General features: G+C 37.4%; 1 protein-coding gene across 8 annotated transcripts in view; it reads right to left on the reverse strand.

Annotated features, from left to right (window-relative positions):
- Window positions 1–16,953, reverse strand: part of VPS13B (vacuolar protein sorting 13 homolog B) — an 859,202-nt gene extending 842,249 nt beyond the window's left edge. For 4 of the 8 annotated variants that reach the window (XM_050801187.1, XM_050801183.1, XM_050801189.1 and 1 more), the window contains exons 1-2: window positions 16,499–16,953; window positions 15,902–16,077 (exon numbers count right to left, since the gene is read on the reverse strand). In XM_050801187.1, the coding sequence (XP_050657144.1) occupies window positions 15,902–16,048 (147 nt within the window). In that variant the 5' untranslated portion in view covers window positions 16,049–16,077; window positions 16,499–16,953. Of the gene's footprint in view, window positions 1–15,901; window positions 16,078–16,167 lie in introns of all 8 variants that reach the window. The other 4 variants (XR_007728201.1, XM_050801184.1, XM_050801185.1 and 1 more) reach the window with 4 other exon arrangements.
- Window positions 16,954–23,301: the final 6,348 nt, after the last annotated feature.

Below are 23,301 nucleotides of genomic sequence, written 5' to 3' on the forward strand. Positions count from 1 at the left end.
ACCATTACATCACAGTTCACACACACACACTCACTCACTCACTCATACTGGGACAATTTAGACATACCAGTTAACCAAACATTCACATCTTTGGGAAGCAGAAGGAAACCAGACTATCCAGAGAAAACCCATGCAGACATGGGGAGAACAAGCAAACTCCATAAAGACAGAGGGCCTGACCAGAAATCATTTTTGTCTCAGCAACATTATAACTAAACAATGCTGAACATTGTTTTGAGGTCCTGCTGTACCCGGGTTAGCCAAAAAAAACAAAGAAACAAATAAAAAACAGTTAAAAAGAATGAGAAGAAAGCATACAGGGCCTATGGGATAGTATTAAGTTAAAAAAAAAAAAAAAAGCATGTATTTTTGGAGGTCCGGGGAAAAGAACAGACAAGGCATATAAAACCTATTTAAATAAATAATAGCTGAAAACATCTCAAGTCATGGGAGAAATATAAACATCCAGGTCCAGGAAGCTCAAAGTTTCCCAAATAGTCTCAACCCAAAAAGGTCCTCTCAGGATACACTATAGTCAAACTGAGAAAAGATGAACATTACAGTGAAACTGTCAAAATTCAAACACAAAGAGAATTTTAAAAATAGGAAAAGTGTGAAGTAACACATAGGGACTCTCCATAAGACTAACAGCAGATTTCTCAGCAGAAACATAGGCCAAGAGACAATGAGATGCCATATTCAAAATGTTGAAAGAAAACAAACTGTTAGCCAAAATTACCATAACTAGTAAACCTCCCCTTCAGAAATGAAGGAAAAATAAAATCTTTCCCAGAGAAGCAAAAAATGAGGTAATTTATCACCACTAGACCGAATGGACAAGAAATGATTAGGGGAATCCTAGAACTGAAAACGAACAGACTATAACTACCATCATGAAAACATGCAGAAGTGTCAATCTCATTGATGAAGCAGATTCACAAATGAGAAAGAAAAGTAAAAATTATCACTATAGAAACCACCAAACTGCAAAGATAAACAATAAGAAACTAAAGAAGAAAGAATGGATATATATTTTAAAGAAACAAAAGGCAATTAGCAAAATGACAAGAGAAATTCCTCACCTATCAATAATAACCTTGAATGTAAACAAATAAAAATGCCAAATTAAAAACTATAATCCCCAATTAAAAGCTATAAACTGGATGAATGGATTAACAAAAAACAAGACCGGGCTGGCCATCGTGGCTCACACTTGTAATCCCAGCACTTTGGGAGGCCAAGGCAGGCAGATCACCTGAGGTCAGGAGTTTTAAGAACAGCCTGGCCAACGAGGTGAAACCCCGTCTCCACAAAAATACAAAAATTAGCTGGGCATGATGGTGGATGCCTGTAATGCCAGCAACTTGGGAGGCTGACGCGGGAGAACCACTTGAACCTGGGAGGCGGAGGTTGCAGTGAGCCAAGACTGCACCACTGCACTCCAGCCTGGTGAGAGTGAGAGGGGGAAGTGGGGGGGCGGACAGGCAGGGAAACAAGACCCAACTATATGCTGCCTATAAGAAACTCACTTCTGTAAACATATACATAAACTTAAAATGAAGAAATGAAGAAAGTTCCACCAAAAATGAATAGGAGTAGCTATCCTTATATCAGAAAAAATACACTTTAAGTCACAAACTATATAAGGAGACAAAGGTCATTATATAATAATAATGAAGTTGGGCCGGGCGCGGTGGCTCAAGCCTGTAATCCCAGCACTTTGGGAGGCAGAAACGGGTGGATCACGAGGTCAGGAGATCGAGACCATCCTGGCTAACATGGTGAAACCCTGTCTCTACTAAAAATACAAAAAACTAGCCGGGCGAGGTGGCAGGTGCCTGTAGTCCCAGTTACTCAGGAGGCTGAGGCAGGAGAATGGCGTGAACCCGGGAGGCGGAGCTTGCAGGGAGCTGAGATCTGGCCACTGCACTCCAGCCTGGGCCACAGAGCAAGACTCCGTCTCAAAATAATAATAATAATAATAACAACAATGAAGTCAATTTGACAAGCATCTATAACAACTATAAATATATACACACTCACTACTAGAGCACTCGGATACAGCAAATATTATTGGATCTAAAGAGAGAGATAAACTCCTTTACAATAATAATTGGGGACTTGAACACCCCACTCACAGCCCTGAACAGATCACTGGCAGAAAATCAGTCAAAAATACCAAATTTCAATTGCAGTTTAGACCAAATAGACCTAACATATTTACAGAACAACAGCTGCAGAATACATTCTTGCCATTAGTACACAAAAAAAATTCTCCAAAAATTTTAAAAGTCATATCAAGTTTCTTTTCTAACGACAATAGAACAAAACTAAAAATCAGTAACAAGTAAACTTTGGAAACTGTACAAATACATGAAAATTGAATAGCATGCTCTTGAATAACCAATGGATCAATAAAGTGAACAAGAAATTTTAAAATTTCTTGAAACAAATGAAAATAGAAATACAACATAGCAAATCCTATGGAATATAGCAAAAACAGTACAAACAGTTTTTAGCATTAAACAGTTGTATCAAGAAGTTGAAAGATTTCAAATAAACAACCTAACGATGCATGTCAAGGACCTAGAAAAGCAAGAACAAAACAAACACAAAATTAGTAAAAGGAAAGATATTATGAGGATCAGAACAAAATAAATGAAATAGACACCAAACAATACAAAGGATGAACAAAATGAAAAGCTGGTTTTTTGAAAAGATAAACAAAATCAGCAAACTATTACATAGACTAAGAAGAAAAGAGACCAAACCACAGAAATACAAAGGATCATTAGTGACTATTATGAACAAGTATACACCAATAAATAAGTGAACCTAGAGAACACAAATAAATTCCCAGACACATAATCAACCAAGATTGAACCAAGAAGAAACAGAAAACCTGAACAGTCCAATAACGAGTAATAAGATTGAATCAGTAATAAAATCACCCAACAAAGAAAAGCCTGGGACTGAATGGCTCCACTACTGAATTCCACTAAACTTTTTAAAAAGAATACCAATTCTTCTCAAACTATTCCAAAAAAACTGAAGGATAGAAAATCCTTCCTAACTCGTTCTACAAGGCCAATATTACCCTAATAACAAAACCTAACAGGGAACAACAGAAAAAGAAAACAAGACAACATGCCAGATGAACACAGATGCAAAATCCTCAACAAAATACTAGCAAACCAAATCCAATAGCACAGCAAAATGATTATACACCATAATTAAATGGGATTTATCCCAGGAATGCAAGAATGGGACAAAAAGCTTTTCCTCTAAGAACTGGAAAGAGACAAAATGCCCATTTTCACCAGTCTTATTCAACATAGTACTGAAGTCCTAGCCAGAGTAATTAAGCAAGGGAAAAAAAATTTTTTGAACAGGGATCCAAATTGGAAAAGAAAAAGTCAAACTGTCCCTATTTGCAGATGACATGATCTCATATGCAGAAATACCTAAAGACTCTATCAAAAAACTCTTAGAACTGATAAATTCAGTAAAGTTGCAGGATATAAAATCAACATATAAAAATCAGTAGTGTTTCCTACAACAATAACAAACTAGCTGAAAAAGAAATCAAGAAAGCAATCCCATTTCCAATAGCTACAAAAAAATAAAATATCTAGGAAAAAATTTAACCAAGGAGGTAAAAGATCTCTACAAAAAAAGTGACAGAACACTGGGGAAAGAAACAGAGGAAGACACAAAGAAATTAGAAAGACATTTCATGTTCACATATTGGAAAAATTGTTGTTAAAATGACCCAAAAAGATCTACAGATTCAATGTAATTCCTACTAAATTACCAATGCTATTCTTTACAGGTACATAACAAGCAAAGATAAAATTTGTATTTGGCTACAAGACTCTGAATAGTCAAAGCAATTCTGAACAAAAGAATAAATCCACAAGCATCACAATTTCTGACTTCAAAATAAACTACAAAGTTATAGTAATCAAAACAACATGGTACTTGTATAAGAACAGACATACAAACCAGGAGAACAGAACAGCAAAACCAAAAATAAACCCACATATTTAAATCCAATGGATTTTTAACAAAGGCACGAAGAACACCCATTAGGGAAAGGACAGTCTCTCCAATCAATGGTGCCATGAAAACTGGATATCCATAAGCAAAAGAGTGACACTTGATCCCAATCTCTCACCATATACAAAAATCAACTCAAGATGGACTAAAGACTTAAATGTAATTCCTGGAACTATGGAAGTACTAGAAGAAAACACAAGAGAAAATGCTTTGGGACTTCGGTCTAGACAAATATTTTATTGTATAAGAGGTTAATATCCATAATATACAAGGAACTCAGCTCAATAGCACACATGCACGCACGCGCACACACACACACTCACACATCCACACACAGAGAGACTCCAATTTTAAAATGGGCAATTGCGGCCGGGCGTGGTGGCTCAAGCCTGTAATCCCAGCACTTTGGGAGGCCAAGATGGGCGGATCACGAGGTCAGGAGATCGAGACCATCCTGGCTAATACGGTGAAACCCCGTCTCTACTAAAAAATACAAAAAACTAGCCAGGCGTGGTGGCGGGCGCCTGTAGTCCCAGCTACTCGGGAGGCTGAGGCAGGAGAATGGCGTGAACCCGAGAGGCGGAGCTTGCAGGGAGCTGAGATCCGGTCACTGCACTCCAGCCTGGGCGGACAGAGCGAGACTCCGTCTCAAAAAAAAAAAAAAAAAAAAAAAAAAAATTGGGCAATTGCTCTGAGTAGACATTTCTCAAAAGGTGACATATAAATGGCCAACAGGTATATGAAAAATGTTCAACATCACTAATCATAGGGAAAATGTAAATAAAAACCACAATAAAGTATCATATCAGTTAGAATAGCTATTACCCAAACAAACAAACAAAATACTCGTGAGGATATAAAGAAAAGAAAACACACACTTGGTGGGAATGTACATTAGTAGCCATTACAAAAAACACCATAAAAGTTCCTTAAAAAGCTGAAAATAGAACTAAATATAATCCAGCAATCCCACTACTGGGTGTACATACAAATAAAATTAGTATGATAAAGAGATACCTTGTACTCCCATGTTTATTGCAGCTCTATACACAATAGCAAAGATATGGAATCAACCTAACTATCCATCTACAAAGGAATGATGGATAAAGAAAATGTGGTATAGGACGGGTGTACTAGCTCACACCTCTAATCCCAGCACTTTGGGAGGCAGAGGCAGGCAGAGGCAGGCAGATCATGAGGTCTGGCATTCGAGACCCGCCTGGCCAATATGGTGAAACCCCATCTCTACTAAAAATACAAAAATTAGTCGGGTGTGGTGGCGTGCACCTGTAGTCCCAGCTACTTGGGAGGCTGAGGCAGAAGAATCGCTTGAACCCAGGAGGCAGAGGTTGCAGTGAGCCGAGATTGCACCACTGCACTCCACCCTGAGCAACAGAGGAAGACTCTGTCTCGGAAAAAAAAAAAAAAAGAAAGAAAAGAAAATGTGGTGTGTATGCACAATGGAATACTATTATGCAAAAAAAAAAAAAAAAAAAAAAAAACTTGTCCTTTGCAGCAACATGAATGAAAATGAAAGTCATTATGTTATGTGAAATAAGTCAAGCACAGAAAGACAAATATTGCATATTCTCACTCATACACAGGGATGAAAAAGTTGATATCATAGAAGTAGAGAGTATAACAGTGGTTACTAGATACTAGGAAGGTAAAGAAAAAATGGGGAGTATGAAGATGTTTATTAACAGATACAAAATTATAGCTGGACCAGAGGCTGGGAAGGGTAGAGCCCGTGGAAGGCGCAAGGAGGAGAGATGGTTAGTGGGTACCAAATCAATAGAATTAGTAAGACCTAGTATTTGATAGCACAACAGGGTGACTATAGTCATTAATAATTTAATTATACATTTTTAAATAAGTAAAAGAGTATAATTAGGTTGTCTGTAACACCAAGAATGCTTGAGGGAATGGATACCCCATTTTACATGATGTGATTATTAAACATTGCATGCCTGTATTAAAACATCTCATGTACACCATAAATATATAGACCTACCAAGTACACACTAAAATTAAAATCAAAAATCAAAAAAGAACTACAAAAAAAAATTACAGTTGGATGAGAGGAATAAGTTCTAGAGTTCTATAGCACTGTAGAGTGACTACAGTTAACAATAATTTACTGTAGATTTTCAAATAGCTAGAAGAGAGGATTTTGAATGTTCCCAACATGAAGAAATGATATACGTCTGAGGTGATGAATATGCTAACTACCTTGATTTGGTCATTACACATTATATACATGTATCAAAGTATCACTCTGTGCCCTATAAACATATATAATTATTATATGTCAATTTTTAAAAGGCAAAGATTATCAGGCTGAATTTTAAAACGTAACAAGATATAACTATATGCTCTTTAAAACAAACACATTTTAGATTCAAAAACATAAATGAGTTGAAAAGAAAAAGATATGCAAATAGTAACAGCAGAAAGCTGTAACAATTATACTAATATCAGACAAAAGAGACTTATTTTTTTTTAAGTTACTAAAAACAAAATGCGACATTTTATAAGGATAAAAGAGTCCCTTCATGCAGAAGATATAAACATAGCAACAAACCCTTGAAATACTATATATAGCAAAAACTAAGAAAACTGAAAGAACAAATAGATAATTCAACAATAACAGCAGAGACTACGATATCTCACTTACAATAGTGGACAGAATAACTGGATAGAAAGTGAACAAGGACAGAGAAGGTTTGAACAACATTATCAACCAGTTATACCTGACATCTATACATCTCTAACGACTCCATCCAACAACTACAGCAACTGCAAAAATACATATTCATATCAAGAGAAGTCAGAAAATAATTGATCTGGGTAAAAATGAAAACACAATATACCAAAATTTATGGGATGCAGCTAAAGAAATGCACAGCTGTAAATGTCTGCAACAGGAAAAAAGCCAGCCTGGGCAACATACAAGACCTTGCCTCTACAAATAATTTTTTTTTTTAAGTAGCTAGGCATGATAGTACAGGTATGTGGTCCTAGCTACTTTCCAGGCTGAGGTAAGAGAATCACCTGAGCCCATGTGGTCGAAGCTGCAGTGAGCAATGATCAACACTGCACTCTAGCCTGAGCCTTGTCCAGAAAGAAAAAGAAAAGAAGAAAGAGAGAAAGAGATCTCAAATCAATAACCTAAATGTCCACCTTGAGAGTAGAAAAACAAAATCAAACCCAACCCAAAACAAGGAAAAAGAGGGACCACAATAACAAAAAGAAAAATAAAAAAAGAGGGACACTTCTCAGAATGATTTGTTTCAAGTATATTAAACAATGAGATGTCATGATACTAAATATGTATACACTTAATAACATAACTTTAAGATATATAAAGTGAAAACCGACAAAACTAAAAATGAGAAATAGACAAATCCACAATCATAACTGGAGGTTACACTTCCAGCTATGGCTATATCTGCAGACATACCTCAACATCTAGTAGCTGACAGAATAAACAAACAATGAAAAGTCATATGGATTTACAAGATTTGAAGAACTCTAATGACCAATTTCTGGTAAGTGATATTTACAGAACGCTACAGCAACAAGTGCAGAATATGCACTTTTTATCAATTGCACATTAAACACTTATACAGAAACAGACTATATATTAATTTATACATTTTAATAAGCAAAATCGTACAGACAATGTGCTGCTGACCACAGTGGAATTAAATAGAAATCAGTAACAGAAAGATAATTAATAAATTCCTAAATGTTTGGAAATTAAGCAATATATTTCTAAGTAAGCCAAATGATAACCCAATAATCAAAGAAATCAAAATGGAAATTATAAAATTTTTTTAACTTAATGAAAAAACAACATGAAATCCCACATGATACTGCTAAATATATGGTTAGAGAAAAAAATTACAGCATTACATATATATATTTCAGTAGAAAAAGACTGAAAAAAAAGCAATGACTTAAGTTTCCAACTCAGGAAACTAGAAAAAAGAAAAGTAAATGAAATCCAAAAAAAGTGAAAGAAATTATAAAAATAAGAACAAAAGTACAATTCAAAAAAGAATCAACGAAAACAAAAATTAGTTCTTTGAAAATATTAATAAAATTAGTAAGACCCTAGCAATATTGATGGAAAAAATACAAATTACCAGCATCAGGCATGAAAAGAAGATATCACTACAGATCCTACAGATAAATTTTTTTAAGTCAGGCAGCTTTATAATAAACACCAGCCTGGGCATAAGGCGCTCACGTCTGTAATCCCAACACTTTGGGAGGCTGAGGTTGGAAGGTCATTTGAGCCCAGGAGTTTGAGACCAGCCTGGGAAACATCGCGAGACCTTGTCTCTACAAAAAATATACAAATCATTCGGAAATGGTGGCACTGGCACTCAGAGGAGGCAGAGGTGGGAAGACAGCTTGAGCCTGAGAGGTCAAGACTGCACAGAGCTGTGATCTGCCATTGCACTCCAGCCTGTGCAACAGAGTTGAGACTTTGTCTCAAAAAATAAAAATTAAAAAATAAAAAGTAAACAACAAAAAACCCAACTTTATTCCTTACATATAACAATTTGAGCAGGGCAGCAAACTTTTTCAGTACAGATGGAGACAGTAAATACTTTAGGCTTTTGCAAGCCACGCAGTCTCTGTCCTAGCTACTTAATTCTGCTGTTTTAGGGCAAAAGCAGCCACAGACAATAAAATGAGTAGCTATGTTTCAATAAAACTGTATTTACAAAAGCAGGCCCAGGACACAGTTTGCTGATCCCGAATTTTAAAAAAATAGGGAAATTCCTTGAAAGATACAATTCACCAAAACTGACAACAGCAGAAATAAAAGTCTAAATGATCCTACACGTCTTAAATTAAATCAGCAGTTTATAACTTTACATCATAACCCAGATGACTTCATGTTTAATTTTTCCTTAAAAAACTGAGAAGTTGGTAATCTCACACTTCCTGATTCTGAAACTCACTACAATGCTACAATAATGCAAACAGTGTGATAGTGTCATAAGGGCAGACATATAAATCAATGGAATAGTATTGAGAGCCCAGAAATAAACCCTCACATCTATGGTCAAATGATTATTGAGAAGGGTGTCAAGACCATTTAGTGTGAAAGTACAGATACCAACAAATGGTGTTGGGAAAACTGAATATCCACATTTTAAAAAGAGAAAGAGAGGTTGCAACACTACCTTATACTATGTAAGAGCAAAAAAATTAGAAGAAAACACAGGATAAAAGCTTCATGACATTAGATTTGACAATGATTGGGTATGACAGCAAAAATCCAGACAATGAATGAGAAAAATAGCTAAGTTGGACTTCATCAAAATTAAAAACTTTGTTGTATCAAAGGATGCTATTATAGAGTAAGATGCCACTGACAGCATGTGAGAAAATATCTGCAAATCATGTATCTGATAAGGGATTGATATCCACAATACATACAGAACTCCTATAACTCAACAACAACAAAAAACAAAGAACCCAATTCAAAATTGGGCAAAGGACTCAAATAGGCATTTCTCCAAAGAAGACAAACATAGCTAATAAGTACATGAGAAAAGAGGCTCAACATCACTAATCATCAGAGAAATGCAAATTAAAACCACACTGAGATATCATTTCATACCCATTAGGTTAGCTATATTAAAAAAAAAAAAAAAAAGTAAGACAACAAGTGTTAGTGAGGACATGGAGCACTTCGAACCTTTGCACATTGCTGGTAGGAATGTAAAACAACGCAATCACTGTGGAAAACAGTATGGTAATTCCTCAAAAAATTAAACGCAGAATTATCATATGATGTGGCAATTCCATTTCTGGGTGTATACCCAAATAAATTAAAAGCACGGTCTCAGGTATATTTGTACACCTACCTTCATATCAGCATTATAGCCAAAAGATGAAAGCAACCCAACTATCAGTGAATAAATGAACAAAATGTGGCATGTACATCTAATAGATTATTTAGACTTAAAAACAAAGGACATAGTGGCATATGCTACAACATGAATAAGCTTTTTTAGACATTGGGCTAAGTGAAATACGCCAATAACAAAAGAACATTGAATGAGTCCACTTATATGAGGTACTTAAAATAGTCAAATTCATACAGTCATAAAGTAGAATAGTGGTTGCAAGGGGCTGGGAAGAGGGGAAAATAGGGAGTTAGTGTCTAATGGGTACTTCCCAAATTTCAGTTTGGGAAGACGAAAATATTCTAGAGATAAGTAGCAGTGATGGTTGCACAACAATGTAAACATAAGTAATATCACAGAATTGTACATTTAAAAATGGTTAAAATGGGCCAGGCATGATCTCATGCCTGTAATCCCAGCACTTTGGGAGGCCAAGGTGGGTGGATCACCTGAGGTCAGGAGTTTGAGACCAGCCCGGCCAACATGGTAAAACCCAATCTCTACTAAAAACACAAAAAATTAGCCAGGCATTGCAGTGGGCGCCTGTAATCCCAGCTACTCGGGAGGCTGAGGCAGGAAAATTGTTTGAACCCAGGAAGCAGAGGTTGCAGTGAGCCAAGATCGCACCATTACACTCCAGCCTGGGCAACAAGAGTGAAACTCTGTCTCAAAAAAAAAAAAAAAAAAGTTAAGATGATAAAGGTTGTATTATATATATTCTATCACAATTTTAAAAAAACTACTAACATTGATCTTAAACTGTCAGAGATTATAAAAAGAGGGAATACCTCACAAATAAATCAATAAGTCCTATATATACATATACACACACACACACACATATATATGACATTCAAAACCAGTAAACAACATTCCAAGAAAGGAAAATCACAGGCTAGTATCGCTTATAAGCAAATACACAACAAAATCAATCAAAATTTAACAAATTGAACCCAACAATATGTAAAAAAGATAATATATAATCAGGTTTATTCCAGGAATGCAAGGTTAAGATTTGAAAACAATGTAATTTACCACATTAATAAAACAAAAGAGAAAAATCATGTATCAACTCATTAAATGTAATATTTGATAAAATTCAGCATTCATTTACGATTTTTAAAACTCATTGGAAAAGTAGTAATACAAGAAAATCTCAACTCAATAAAGGTTATTTATAGCTAACAACATACTTAATAGTAAAACACTGAATACTTTCCCACTGAAATTGGAAACAAAAAAGGATGTCTATTCTTATGACCTCTACTCCACATTATATAAAAGGTCCTAGCCCAGTGCATTAATGAAATAAAACGAAATAAAAGATACAAGTATTGGATAGAAAGATGTAAAACTGTCATTATTTGCAGATGACATGATTGAACATGGACAATCCAAAAGAACCTACCAAAAACTGTTAGACAAGTTGGGTCACTGGATAGGTCAACATACTAAAATCAATTTTATTTCTCTGTACTGGTAACAAATTATTTAAAAATAGAGGTTTTTTTGTGTTTGCTTTTTGAGACAGAGTCTCACTCTGTCGCCCAGGCTGGAGTCCAGTGGCGCGATCTCGGCTCACTGCAACCTCCACCTTCCCAGTTCAAGTGATTCTCGTGCCTCAGTGTCCCAAGTAGCTGGGATTACATGCATCAGCCACCACACCTGGCTACTTTTTGTAATTTTAGTAGAGACGAGGTTTTGCCATATCGGCCAGGCTGATCTCAAACTCCTGACCTCAAGTGATCCACCCACCTTGGCCTCCCAAAGTGCTGTGATTGATTACAAGTAAAAGCCACCACACACTTAGCCAGAAAACAGGTTTTTAAAATGCTACTTAACCATCAATAAAAAGAGGTAAAATTTAATTAAATACATGCAAAATTTCTCTAAAAAGTTCAAAACATTGCTGAGAGAAATTAAAGGCCTAAAACTATGGAAAGCAATGCTCTGTACATGAATTGAAAAACTCAAAACTATGTCAACTCAATATGTTAATTCATCCAAAATTGATCTATAGATTCAATGTAATCTCAGCAAAAACACTAACAGCTTTCCTTTTTAGAAATTAATTATAAAAGTTACAAGTTGAAATTAAAATGTGTATGATAGGCTGGGCATGGTGGCTCATGCCTGTAATCCCAGCACTTTGAGAGGCCAAGGCGGGTGGATCACCTGAGCTCAGGAGATTGACACCATCCTGGCCAACCTGGTGAAACCCCATCTTTACTAAAAATACAAAAATTAGCCAGGCGTGGTGGTGCACACCTGTAATCCCAGCTACTAGGGAGGCTGCAGCAGGAGAACTGCTCCACAGGGAGGTGGAGGTTGCAGTGAGCCGAGATCGCACTACTGCACTCTGGCCTGGGCTACAAAGCGAGACTCTGTCTCAAAAAAAACAAATAAATAAAATAAAATATATGTGGAAATACAAAGGACCTAAAATAGTTACGAAAATCTTGAAGGAGAAAAGAACAAAGTTGTACTAATTACACTGATATACCAAGTCTTATTATAAAAGCTACACTAACCATATGGAGTGACACAAGAATAGACAAACTCAATAGAATAAAGAGTTCAGAATCAAATCCACACACATATGGCAACCTGATTTACAGTAAAGGCTTACTGTAATTGAGTAAGGAAAGAAGAGTTCAACAAATGGCATAGATCAACTATCAATGGAAATAAATTAATCTTTACCTCTATTACACATATGCAGAAAAACAAATTTGAGATGAATCATGGAATTTAATAAAGCTCCTAAAAGAAATATAGAAGAATATATATTGTTGGTTTAAGCACAGATTTCTTAAACAAGACAAGAAAAACCCTAACCACAAGGGAAAAGATTGATAAACTGGACTTCAGTAAGATTATTAACTTTTATTTATCAAGACACCTTTATGAGTAAAGATACAAGCCACAAACTGAAAGTAAATACTGCAAAACATCTATCCGGCAAAGGACTCATTTCCAAAATATATAAAGAATTCCTGGCCGGGCATGGTGGCTCACACCTGTAATCCCAGCACTTTGGGAGGCCGAGGCAGGCGGATCACAAGGTCAAAGGATCGAAAACATCCTGGCTAACATGGTGAAACCCCATCACTACTAAAAATACAAAAAATTAGCTGGGCATGGTAGTGGGTGCCTGTAGTCCCAGTTATTCGGGAGGCTGAGGCAGGAGAATGGCGTGAACCCGGGAGGTGGAGCTTGCAGTGAGCCTAGATCACGCCACTGCACTCCAGCCTGGGCGACAGAGTGAGACTCTGTCTCAAAAAAAAAAAAGATTTTCTATACATCAATAAGACAGAAAATTCAATCTTTACAAAAGGAAAAAAGACTTAGACTTCACAAAAAAAAAAAAGATAGCTAAATGGCCAATAAGAATATAAAAACATCATTAGTCACGAGGAAAATAGAAGTTAAAATTACAATGAGATATCACTACACACCCACTGGAAAGGCTAACATGAAAATAACAAACATACCAAGTAGTAGCAAAAATGTGAAATACCTGGAATGCTCATAAGTTGTTGGTGAGACTGGAATTGATATAACCACTTTGGAAGACTATCTGGCAATATGAAATGAAAACACAGGCTAAACACAGGCCCTACCTTCTAGGTATATATGCCTAAGAGATATTAATACTTATCTTAACAAGACAGATGTACTGGAATGTTCATGGAAGCTTTCTTCACCAGCCACAAATATTAAAAAACCAAGTGTCCATCAAAAGGAGAATGTGTAAGTAAATTGTGGAATCTCTATGCAATGGAATAGTACTGACAATACGAAAAACAAACTCTTCTAACAACAGGGGTTAATCTTAGAAAGGTTGAAAGAAAAAAGCCAAACACAAGTGATTCCAATTTTTTTGAGGTTCAAAACCAGGTAAAACTTATCTGTGTTGACAGAAGTCAGATTACCAGTCACCTCTTTTAGGAATGGGGAGTACGTCCCCCTACCCTAGATGGAGTCTCACTTTGTCGCCCAGGCTGGAGCCCAGTGGCGTGATCTTGGCTCACTGCAACCTTCCCCTCCCGGATTGAAGCAATTCTCCTGCCTCAGTCTCCCGAGTAGCTGGGATTACAGGCGCATGCCACCACGCCCAGCTAATTTTTTGTATTTTTAGTAGAGACATGGTTTCGCCATGTTGGCCAGGCTGGTCTCGAACTCCTGACCTCATGATCTGCCCGCTTTGGCCTTCCAAAGTGCTGGGAATGCAGGCATGAGCCACTGCGCCCAGCCCGGAGTACTTACTAAAAGTAAAACAGGTGAACCTTTTGGGGTGCTGGAAACATTCTATTTTTTTATTGGACAGTAGTTGCACAGGTGTAAAACATTTTAAAATTGAGCTGTTGGCCGGGCGCGGTGGCTCACGCCTGTAATCCCAGCACTTTGGGAGGTTGAGGTAGGCGGATCATGAGGTCAGGAGATCGACACCATCCTGGCTAACACAGTGAAACCCCGTCTCTACTAAAAATACAAAAAATTAGCAGGGCGTGGTGGCGGGCGCCTATAGTCCCAGCTATACTCAGGAGGCTGAGGCAGGAGAATGGCGTGAACCCGGGAGATGGAGCTTGCAGTGAGCCGAGATGGCGCCACTGCACTCCAGTCTGTGCGACAGAGCGAGACTCTGTCTCAAAAAAAAAAAAAAAAACTCAGCTGTTATACTTGGGATTTGTGCTCATCAAAAAAAAAAAAAAAAAATGAAAATACTAAGCCACTCAACTAACCTTGGAAACAGGAAAAAGCAGCAGCCAGGAGTATTATTTCTTGGTGTTAAGTCTAGACTGACTTAATAAAAGAGTAATAAAAGAGGCTGTGGACTATACCTAAAAATTATCAATAACTATCACTGTCAGATTAAGTCTTCCCTTATCTCCTAAAAATCATTTGGTCTCTGATTCTTCTGAGCTTGCACAGATCCTCAAGCCTAACAGAATTTCTTGGCATATGTTACTAATAAATGTAATAAGTGAATTAATGAATATGTGATCTTTGAAGTTAAGAGTTCTTTTGCATCAGACCAATCTCATGTTAAAAGAAACTAAAACGATTAATAAAGAAGTTTCCAATTTTACTGCCATTCTCAATGTATCTACTCAACACTCTGAGGATGCTGTGGGAAATGTCATCTTTCCTCATGATATGAACCTGCTTTTTTTTTTTTTTAATCTTTTTTTCCTCAACCCCCACCAGCCAGCCACACTTCCTGATGGCCCTCAAACCCTTCCACTGCCCAAAAAGGAGAATGAGAATGTAATATTTTCCAGGCTTATACAGAATTTTGACAACATAAATTAGCACATTCATAATGCTTGAAAATTGACTAAATAGAACAATTCTGACATGAACAATGAAATTGTCTTTCTGTCAAGGCAACTTTAAGTAATCCCATTCTAATATACCGTCACCTGGGAACAAACTATTTTTAAAAATAATGCAGGTCGGGCGTAGTGGCTCACGCCTATAATCCCAGCACTTTGGGAGACCGAGGCAGGCGGATCACCTGAGGTCAGGAGTTCGAGACCAGCCTGGCCAACATGGTGAAACCCCGTCTCTACTAGAAATACAAAAATTAGCCAGGCGTGGTGGTGCGCACATGTAATCCCAGCTCTTAGGGAGGCTACGGCAGGAGAACTGCCTGAGCCCCAGAGGTGGAGGTTGCAGAGAGCCGAGATCACGCGGCTGCACTCCAGTCTGGGCGACAGGGCAAGACGCCATCTCAAAAAAAAAGAAAATAATGTAAAATAAGCCCCCCTTGTTTCAGGGTAGTTCAAAATACATCAGTAGAAAAGTTTCGTTTTTATAGCACAAAGTCAAGGCGTAGGATACAACAGATTACCGTCTAAACAAGTTGAAAACTGTTTCCAGTTCATGACAGCTACATAGCTTACCTGTTCCAGCACATCCAACTTTAACTCGAGCTTGCTAAGTACGACGTCTCCACCCCATAGCGAAAGCTGTAGATCCGACGGCTTTAAGTTCTTGATGTAGCGATTCACATAGCTCATTAAAATTGGAGTTACGTATGACTCCAGCATCTTTTAAGGTAAGGAGTCAAAGTCGGAAGCTGAAAGGAGTAGACAGAAACGTTGTAAGTCGGCCGTATAGTGAAGGAAAGAGCGTTAGTTATCTCAGGCCAAAAGCAGTAAGTCCCCACCAAGGCGGCCGTTCGCCTCCTCTTAGAAGCAGAGAAAACTCAAGAGGACTCCCAGCTACAGCTGCGACTTCCTCACAAGTACAACACCCCTTGCCAAGCGAAGTAAGGGAGGAAGATGTAGTGACCAGAAGAGAGCGGGTCCCTCAGAGTGGAAGAATGAAGTGAGGCGGACTCCCCTTCGGCCGCAGTAGCCCTTCACCAACCCGGTCACTCCGCGAGGCCCTCGCTTCCCGGAACCCAGCCGGATCTGCCACCATAGAACGAAAGCTAGAAGGCCCCCCTCCCCCTCCCGCTCCCGCTCCCGCTCCCCAGCACTCCACTCTCCGCTCACACGCCAGAGTATCGCCGCGTCCCCTCCACCTCCAGGTCCCTGGCACCCACCCCGGCGGCAGCGCTGCTCCTGTACCGCGCCACTTCCGGGTGTGCCCTACTTGGTGTTCAAAACAAAGTGTCCCTCCACGGCCGCCACTCTACGCAGCCGGACCGGATTTCTCAGGCTGGAGAAGCTACTCTGCACGTCTTCGTGGAGAAGAACTGTTGCGTTCGGTTAGCCAGGGTCCCAGCTGCGACCCTGCTAGTTAGTATAAAGATCTAGGAGGTGTCTGAGCGGGTGGAGGGAACCGTAAAGGGGAAACACCCGAGATCCGGAAGTAGTGCTCCGGGGAGAGGGTGGCTGCGGGTCCTGGGGCCGCTGCGCGGTCGGCGGTTCCCGAGGTGGAGGTCCGTCCTGGGTGGGGAGGCACGGAGGGTCGCTGGTTGCGGAGGAAGAAACCACACCTAGCACTTAAAGCCCTGAAAAAAGCCTAGCACTTAAAGCCCTGAAAAAAACAGAGGTGGTTGTCTTTCTTGAGAAATGGGAGGACTGGGAAGAGGAACTAGGTTGGGTTCACTGGGGAGGGCAGAAGCAATAGGCCGCTGGTAGGAGGAGCGAAGTAAGTGACAGATTTCAACTGAGTTCCGAGGTTTATTTGCTGGAAGGAGGGTGGATGTGGGAAGATAAATGAAGGGATTAGGACGTACACTGTTGGAGGACGCGTTTTGGCCAAACGTATAGACAAGCTCTCGCATTGTTACTTTCACAAAGCAATGGTGAAGTACTCCCTAGTTTGCTGATGAGGGGCGGGGGAGGGATGGTCAAAATATTGCGGGGAACCATAGGATTGCAGTCTGACGTGAGATTTAGGGAAGCTGCGGCAATAACCAAAATGAAGACGGAATTGAGAGTTCTAGAGACAAAGTGAATATAACTGATAAGTAATGAATTCAGAGTTGTAAGGGTCGGTGTTGGTTTTATTAGGCTGTAATGAGTGTATAAAATATTGCCTTTCCGTATAATAGCTTGCAAGCTAACAAAGTCAAGAAACTCAAACATTAACTCGGAAAATATATACTGGGCTTAAAGGAATCGCATAGGACATGCTGCCCAAGTTTTGCCCAGCTTGTCTTATTTTTGGTTAGCGCTGAAAAAACCCCTACCACTGCATTTTGAAACTAAACTCCTGGTCAGGCGCGGTGATGCACACCTGTAATCCCAGCACTTTGGGAGGCCAAGGCCTCCAAATTGCTTGAGACCAGTCTGGCCAACATGGAAAAAACCCGTCTCTACAAAAATATTAGTAATACAAAAATAAGCTGAGCACGGTGCCTGTACTGTAGTCCCTGCTACTAAGGAGGCGGAGGTGGGAGGATCACTTGAGCCCCAGAGGTGGAAGCTGCAGTGAGCCGTGATCACACCACTGCACTCCAGCCTGGGCGACAGAATGAGACTGTCGAAAAACAAAACAAAAAAAGAGAAACTAGACTTTTTTTAAAAAGTTATTAAATAACCACCCATGCCTAAAGCTCTTTCCTGGAATTCAAAATTACCATTTCTTGAAAGAGCTTCAGTAACTGCAACAGAAAAGAGGCCTGAGGATGCCAAGGTGTTTAGATTTATTTTGTTATTGAAAATAAGGAAATACGTTTCCCCAAAAGAGGCAGCAGCTAATTGCCAATTCCTTCACAAGAACGCTGTTCCTTCACAAGAACGCCTTAATAACTCAAATATTTGAGTATTATCAAAACTTGCCAAATTATACAAATGAATTAATTTCTTTTTTAGTTATCTGCTTCATCTGAAACACAGGTCAAAGCCATGACTTAGAGGTTTTAACATAAAGAAAATGGTTCCACTAATTGTATAGAACCTCTCAGCAGTCTACAACAGTAGCTCCACGTCTTGTCATTTTTCTAGAGAAAAAGGGCCTAGTTTTCTCTTATGGTGATCTATTAAATAAAAACACTATATTAAGATAAATTGGCCAAATATAGGAGTAGAAATGTGGCTAAGATATTTGAACAAATGACATATGGAATGCTAAACATTTTTTGTTCTCATATGCCATTTTTCTCCTGGAACCAACAAAAAATGGACAAATTACTGGCTTGGGAAAATTATCTGGGCACTGTGTTTTGGTTTAAGTTTCAAAAAATTTGTAGTTTTCAACCTGTATCCCACTGTGCCCTTTACCATAAGCAGTTAAGATAAATTTAATTCATTTTTTTAAATGTCAAATGGCAAGTCTTTTCCAAATCTATTATGTCTTTGTATTGTAAGATTTTTCTTCCCCCCACAAATATTGTTTAAGTGTTCTCAAGACTTTGAGGCAGGTTGGTTCTGTAGAGACAGGCCTTGTTCTTGATCTTAACAGGAAACCTTCAAGTTCCTCACCATTAAGTATGTTGTTAGCTGTAGGGTTTTTGTAGATGTTCTTTAGCAAACTAAAGCTTGCTGAGAGTTATCATAACATAGGTGTTAGATTTTGTCAAATGCTTTTTCTGCATCTATTGATAGGAACATGTGATTTTTCTTCATTAGCCTGTTAATGTGATTGATCACAATAATTGATTGTTGAATATTTAACCGGCCTTGCATACTTGGGATAAGTCCCACTTGGTCAAGGCTTGTACTTCCTCTTATACATTGTTGGATTTAATCTGCTGGTATTTTGTTGAAGATTTTTGCATCTATGTTCATGAGAAATATTGGTTTGGTTTTCTTATAATGTCTTTATCTGATTTTGGTATTATAGTAAGGATGGGCTCATGAAGAAGTTAGGAAGTATTCCTTTGCTTCTATTTTCTGGAAGAGATTATAGAGAATTGGTATAATTTCTTCCTTAAATGTTTGGTATTACTCACCAGCAAACCCATCTAAGCATAGTGTTTTCCACTTCAGGTTATTAACCATTGTTTCTTCATTTCTGTTTTTAATTTTCTTATTTATTTCCATCTCCCTGCTTACATTTTCTAGCTGCAAGATTAAAAGATTGAAAAAGGTAGAGAAAGGCTTGTTTTTTTGTTTAGTTTTCTATTATGTGTGGTATATATATGGGATCTTCAATTACAGGGACCTGTATCCCTAACACCTCGCATATTATGTGGTACCTAATAGGTTATGACAGTGATTTACTTTAACAATTATTCAGGAAATCTGCTTACCTTTTCCTTGTGTACACAAAGCTAAATTATTATTCAGGCTGTCTAACAGCCAGGTGTTGTCAAGTAACTGAGTTCTGACCACCTGAATGTGGATAGAAGTGATGTAGGCACAGGCCTGGCTCATAAAAGCCTCCCACATGACAGCCTTAGTCTTTCTCCATCACCAAGCAGGATAAAAATGTGCAGAGGACTCCAAGGTCCAAGGAGAGGTTAAGGACAAAAACTAGGAGATTGAATCTATGAGTCATTGCCTAGAGAAACAACTGCTGATAAGTGACATCCATTAGGATTTTCCACGATTGAGAAATAAACTACTGTTAAACTTACTGAGATTTGGAGGGTTATCTGTCTCAGCAGGAAGTATTATTTTAAACAATTCATATACTAGACATAAGCTGACCTTAATTCAACTTTGTTATTTCAGAAACGTTAAAATTGTAATCAACCAAAGTCTTCTGACTTTACTTCTCCCCTTTTGAGAAGGAAAAAAGAAAAACCATTAATTACTACAATCAATAGAACAACAAAGTTTTCCGGATTTAAAGTCATACACATTAAGCAGCTGTACAGTACGCTTCTGACTGGCTTCCTAAAGAGTTACAGCAGGTAAACATTCCTAATATACCCTCAGAGTTAAGTGTAAACAAATATCCAAGTCACATAGATATTATCTCACTGAAAATTAGGCACAGTATAGTTCATAAGTCCAGTTGGCAAGAAACTAATAATCATGATTGGCTCAAGTTATTTATGTATGTTAGTTTAATATTCTGAATTTACTCATTAACTCAGACATTCTTTGAATGCCCACTATGTGTTATACACCATACCAGTCACTTGGGCATGCCCACATTGAAGGAGCTCAGTTTCATTGGAATCACAGATATAAATGACCTATTAAAATATCATATGATTAACTGGATTATGTAAAAAGTGCTGTGGGACACTGTAAAAAATCATTTAGAACTATGTGAGAAAATCAGGCAAGGTTTAAGAGAGGAGTTACCAGTTACAGATAACAATGTATTTTTTTCCCACTGACCTAAGCCTTTCAAGCAAAATCAGAAAACTGTAATTTTCACTAAAATAAATCATCAATGGAATGACCTAGTTTAAGACCCTTTTGGAAGACAGAAAGAGTCCTAGAAATCTCTACTACATCAAAACAAATCTGAGGGATAGACAAACATACCAATATAACTGAATAAAGAGCCCAAAAAGTAACCCCTTCAAACATGGCATCTTTATATATGACAGAGCAGCATTACAAATCAATGGCAAAGAGTGCATATTTCAATAATTGATACTAGGAACAATTACTACCCGTATGGAGAAAGATTAAAATTAGATTCCTATCTCAGATGTAGGAAAGAAGTCCAAGTTTTATGAGGCCAAAAACTTATAATTTGGGGATTCCTAAGGAAATTCCAAAATAAATTACTTTTGAAAATTTTATAAAAACACAACCCATGTGAACATTACTTGGGATTCTCCCAGAGCCTTGGAAAGAGCTTATACAAGTGATGGTAGAGTAAATCTACCTCTGTTCACAAAAAATACAAATATAAACTCAAAATGGATTAAAAATTCAATATGTTTTTTTAATTTTTAGAGAAATTATAGGACAAAAATTGTTATGCCTCAGAGAGGAAGGATTTCTTAAGTAAGGTAAGGCACAAAGATATAAAAAGGACAAACTTTCAAGGAAAAGCTTAGTAAGTTTATACATTAAAATTAAAAAAGCTTGTTCATCAAAGAACATGTCAAAATACAAGCCACAAGCTGGATAAAGATGATGAAATGTTCATTATTCAACAGAGAAAAAGAACTCATTTTATAATAAACTACAAATTAATGAACAAATCCAATAGAAAACTGATCAATTCATAGAAGAGGAAACCCAAAAGTATAATAATCACAAAAAACATGTTCAGCTTCACTAATCGGGAATTCAATTTAAAACAATAATGACCTATTCCATACCTATCAGATTGACAGTATTTTTAATGTATAATGTTAATGAGTGGTATGATAGGAACCTAGTACACTGTTACTAAGAACAACACAGTGGAGAGGAATTAAGCAATATCTAGCAGAGTTGAAGCTGCATATGCCCTATGACCCAACAATTCTACTTGTAAGTATTATAGAAACTTGCGGGCCAGGCATAGTGGCTCACACCTGTAATCGCAGCACTTTGGGAGGCCCAGGCAGGCGGATCACCTGAAGTCAGAAGTTCGAGACCAGCCTGGCCAACATACAGTGAAACTCCATGTCTACTAAAATATATATATAAATTAGCCAGGTGTGGTGGTGCACGCCTGTAGTCCAGCTACTTGGGAAGCTGAGGCAGGAGAATTGCTTGAACCCAGGAGGCGGAGGTTGCAGTGAGTGGAGATCACATCAGTGCACTCCAACCTGGGTGACAGAGCAAGACTCTGTCTCAAAAAAAAAAAAAAAAAAAAAAAGAAACTTGCCTATGCGCGCAAGGAGATATGTTTAACACTATTTTGCAGCCTTGTTTGTACCAATTGGGTATTCTTTATCCAAAATGCTTGGGACCAGAAGTGTTTCAGATTTCAAATATTTTCAGATTTTGGAATATTTGCATTATACTTACCACTTTAGCATCCCTAATCCAAAAATCTAAAATCCTCCAAAGAACGTTTCCTCTGAGGGTCATGCAGGCACTCAAAAACGTTCAGATTTTGGAGCATTTTTGATTTGGGGATTAGGATGCTCAACTTGTATTAGTAAAACAGTGGAAACAATTTAAATGTCAGTAGGACAGTAGTTAACTGTCATATTCATACAATAGAATATTATATAGTAGTGAAAATGAATGTATGACTTCCAAATATTTTACCTACAGTGAGAAATATATTTCATACCATGACTCAATACATATATGCATATATATACATCACATACATATATGTATATAGGCATTAAATTGAGTACTTATGATACCTCATTCTATTTTCTGTTCTATTTTTTTCTAAAGCAGTTCATGACTTGCTATATTGATTTTCTGTGCTACTAATGATTTGAAACCTACAGTTTGAAAAAAAAAAAAACACTGAACAGTTATATATTTATCAACATGAATAAATCTGAAGAAATAACGAGTATAGCATATTATGTAGTATGTGTGTATATATATATACCTACATATACTACATATTATGTAGTATGTGTGTGTATATATATATACCTACATATACTACATATTATGTAGTATGTGTGTGTATATATATATACCTACATATACATGTATATGGCATTCAAGAAATGCTATGTATTGTGATACCTACATCTATATAAAGGAATAATTTTTAAAACTTTTATGATAAAGGTAAATACCAAATTCAGGATAGTATTATCTCTGAAGAGGAAGACATGGAAAATAAAATGGGAAGGGAATACTGGGTCTTCAACTATATCTGTAATGTTTTCCTTATTTTATAAAAGGAAAAATGTTAATATTTGATAGGTGTTGAGTACATGGGTGTTATTCATGTTTTTTATTTTTTCAAAATACTTGATTATTAAAATTAACTGAAATAATATTTCTCAATCTTATATCACACTTTGAAAAAATCATCTCACTTTTTCCAAAAAGGAATTTACAGGTATTTTATTATCTTAATTATT

Source organism: Macaca thibetana, chromosome 8 (assembly GCF_024542745.1).
Source record: "Macaca thibetana thibetana isolate TM-01 chromosome 8, ASM2454274v1, whole genome shotgun sequence".
Taxonomy (NCBI): domain Eukaryota; kingdom Metazoa; phylum Chordata; class Mammalia; order Primates; family Cercopithecidae; genus Macaca; species Macaca thibetana.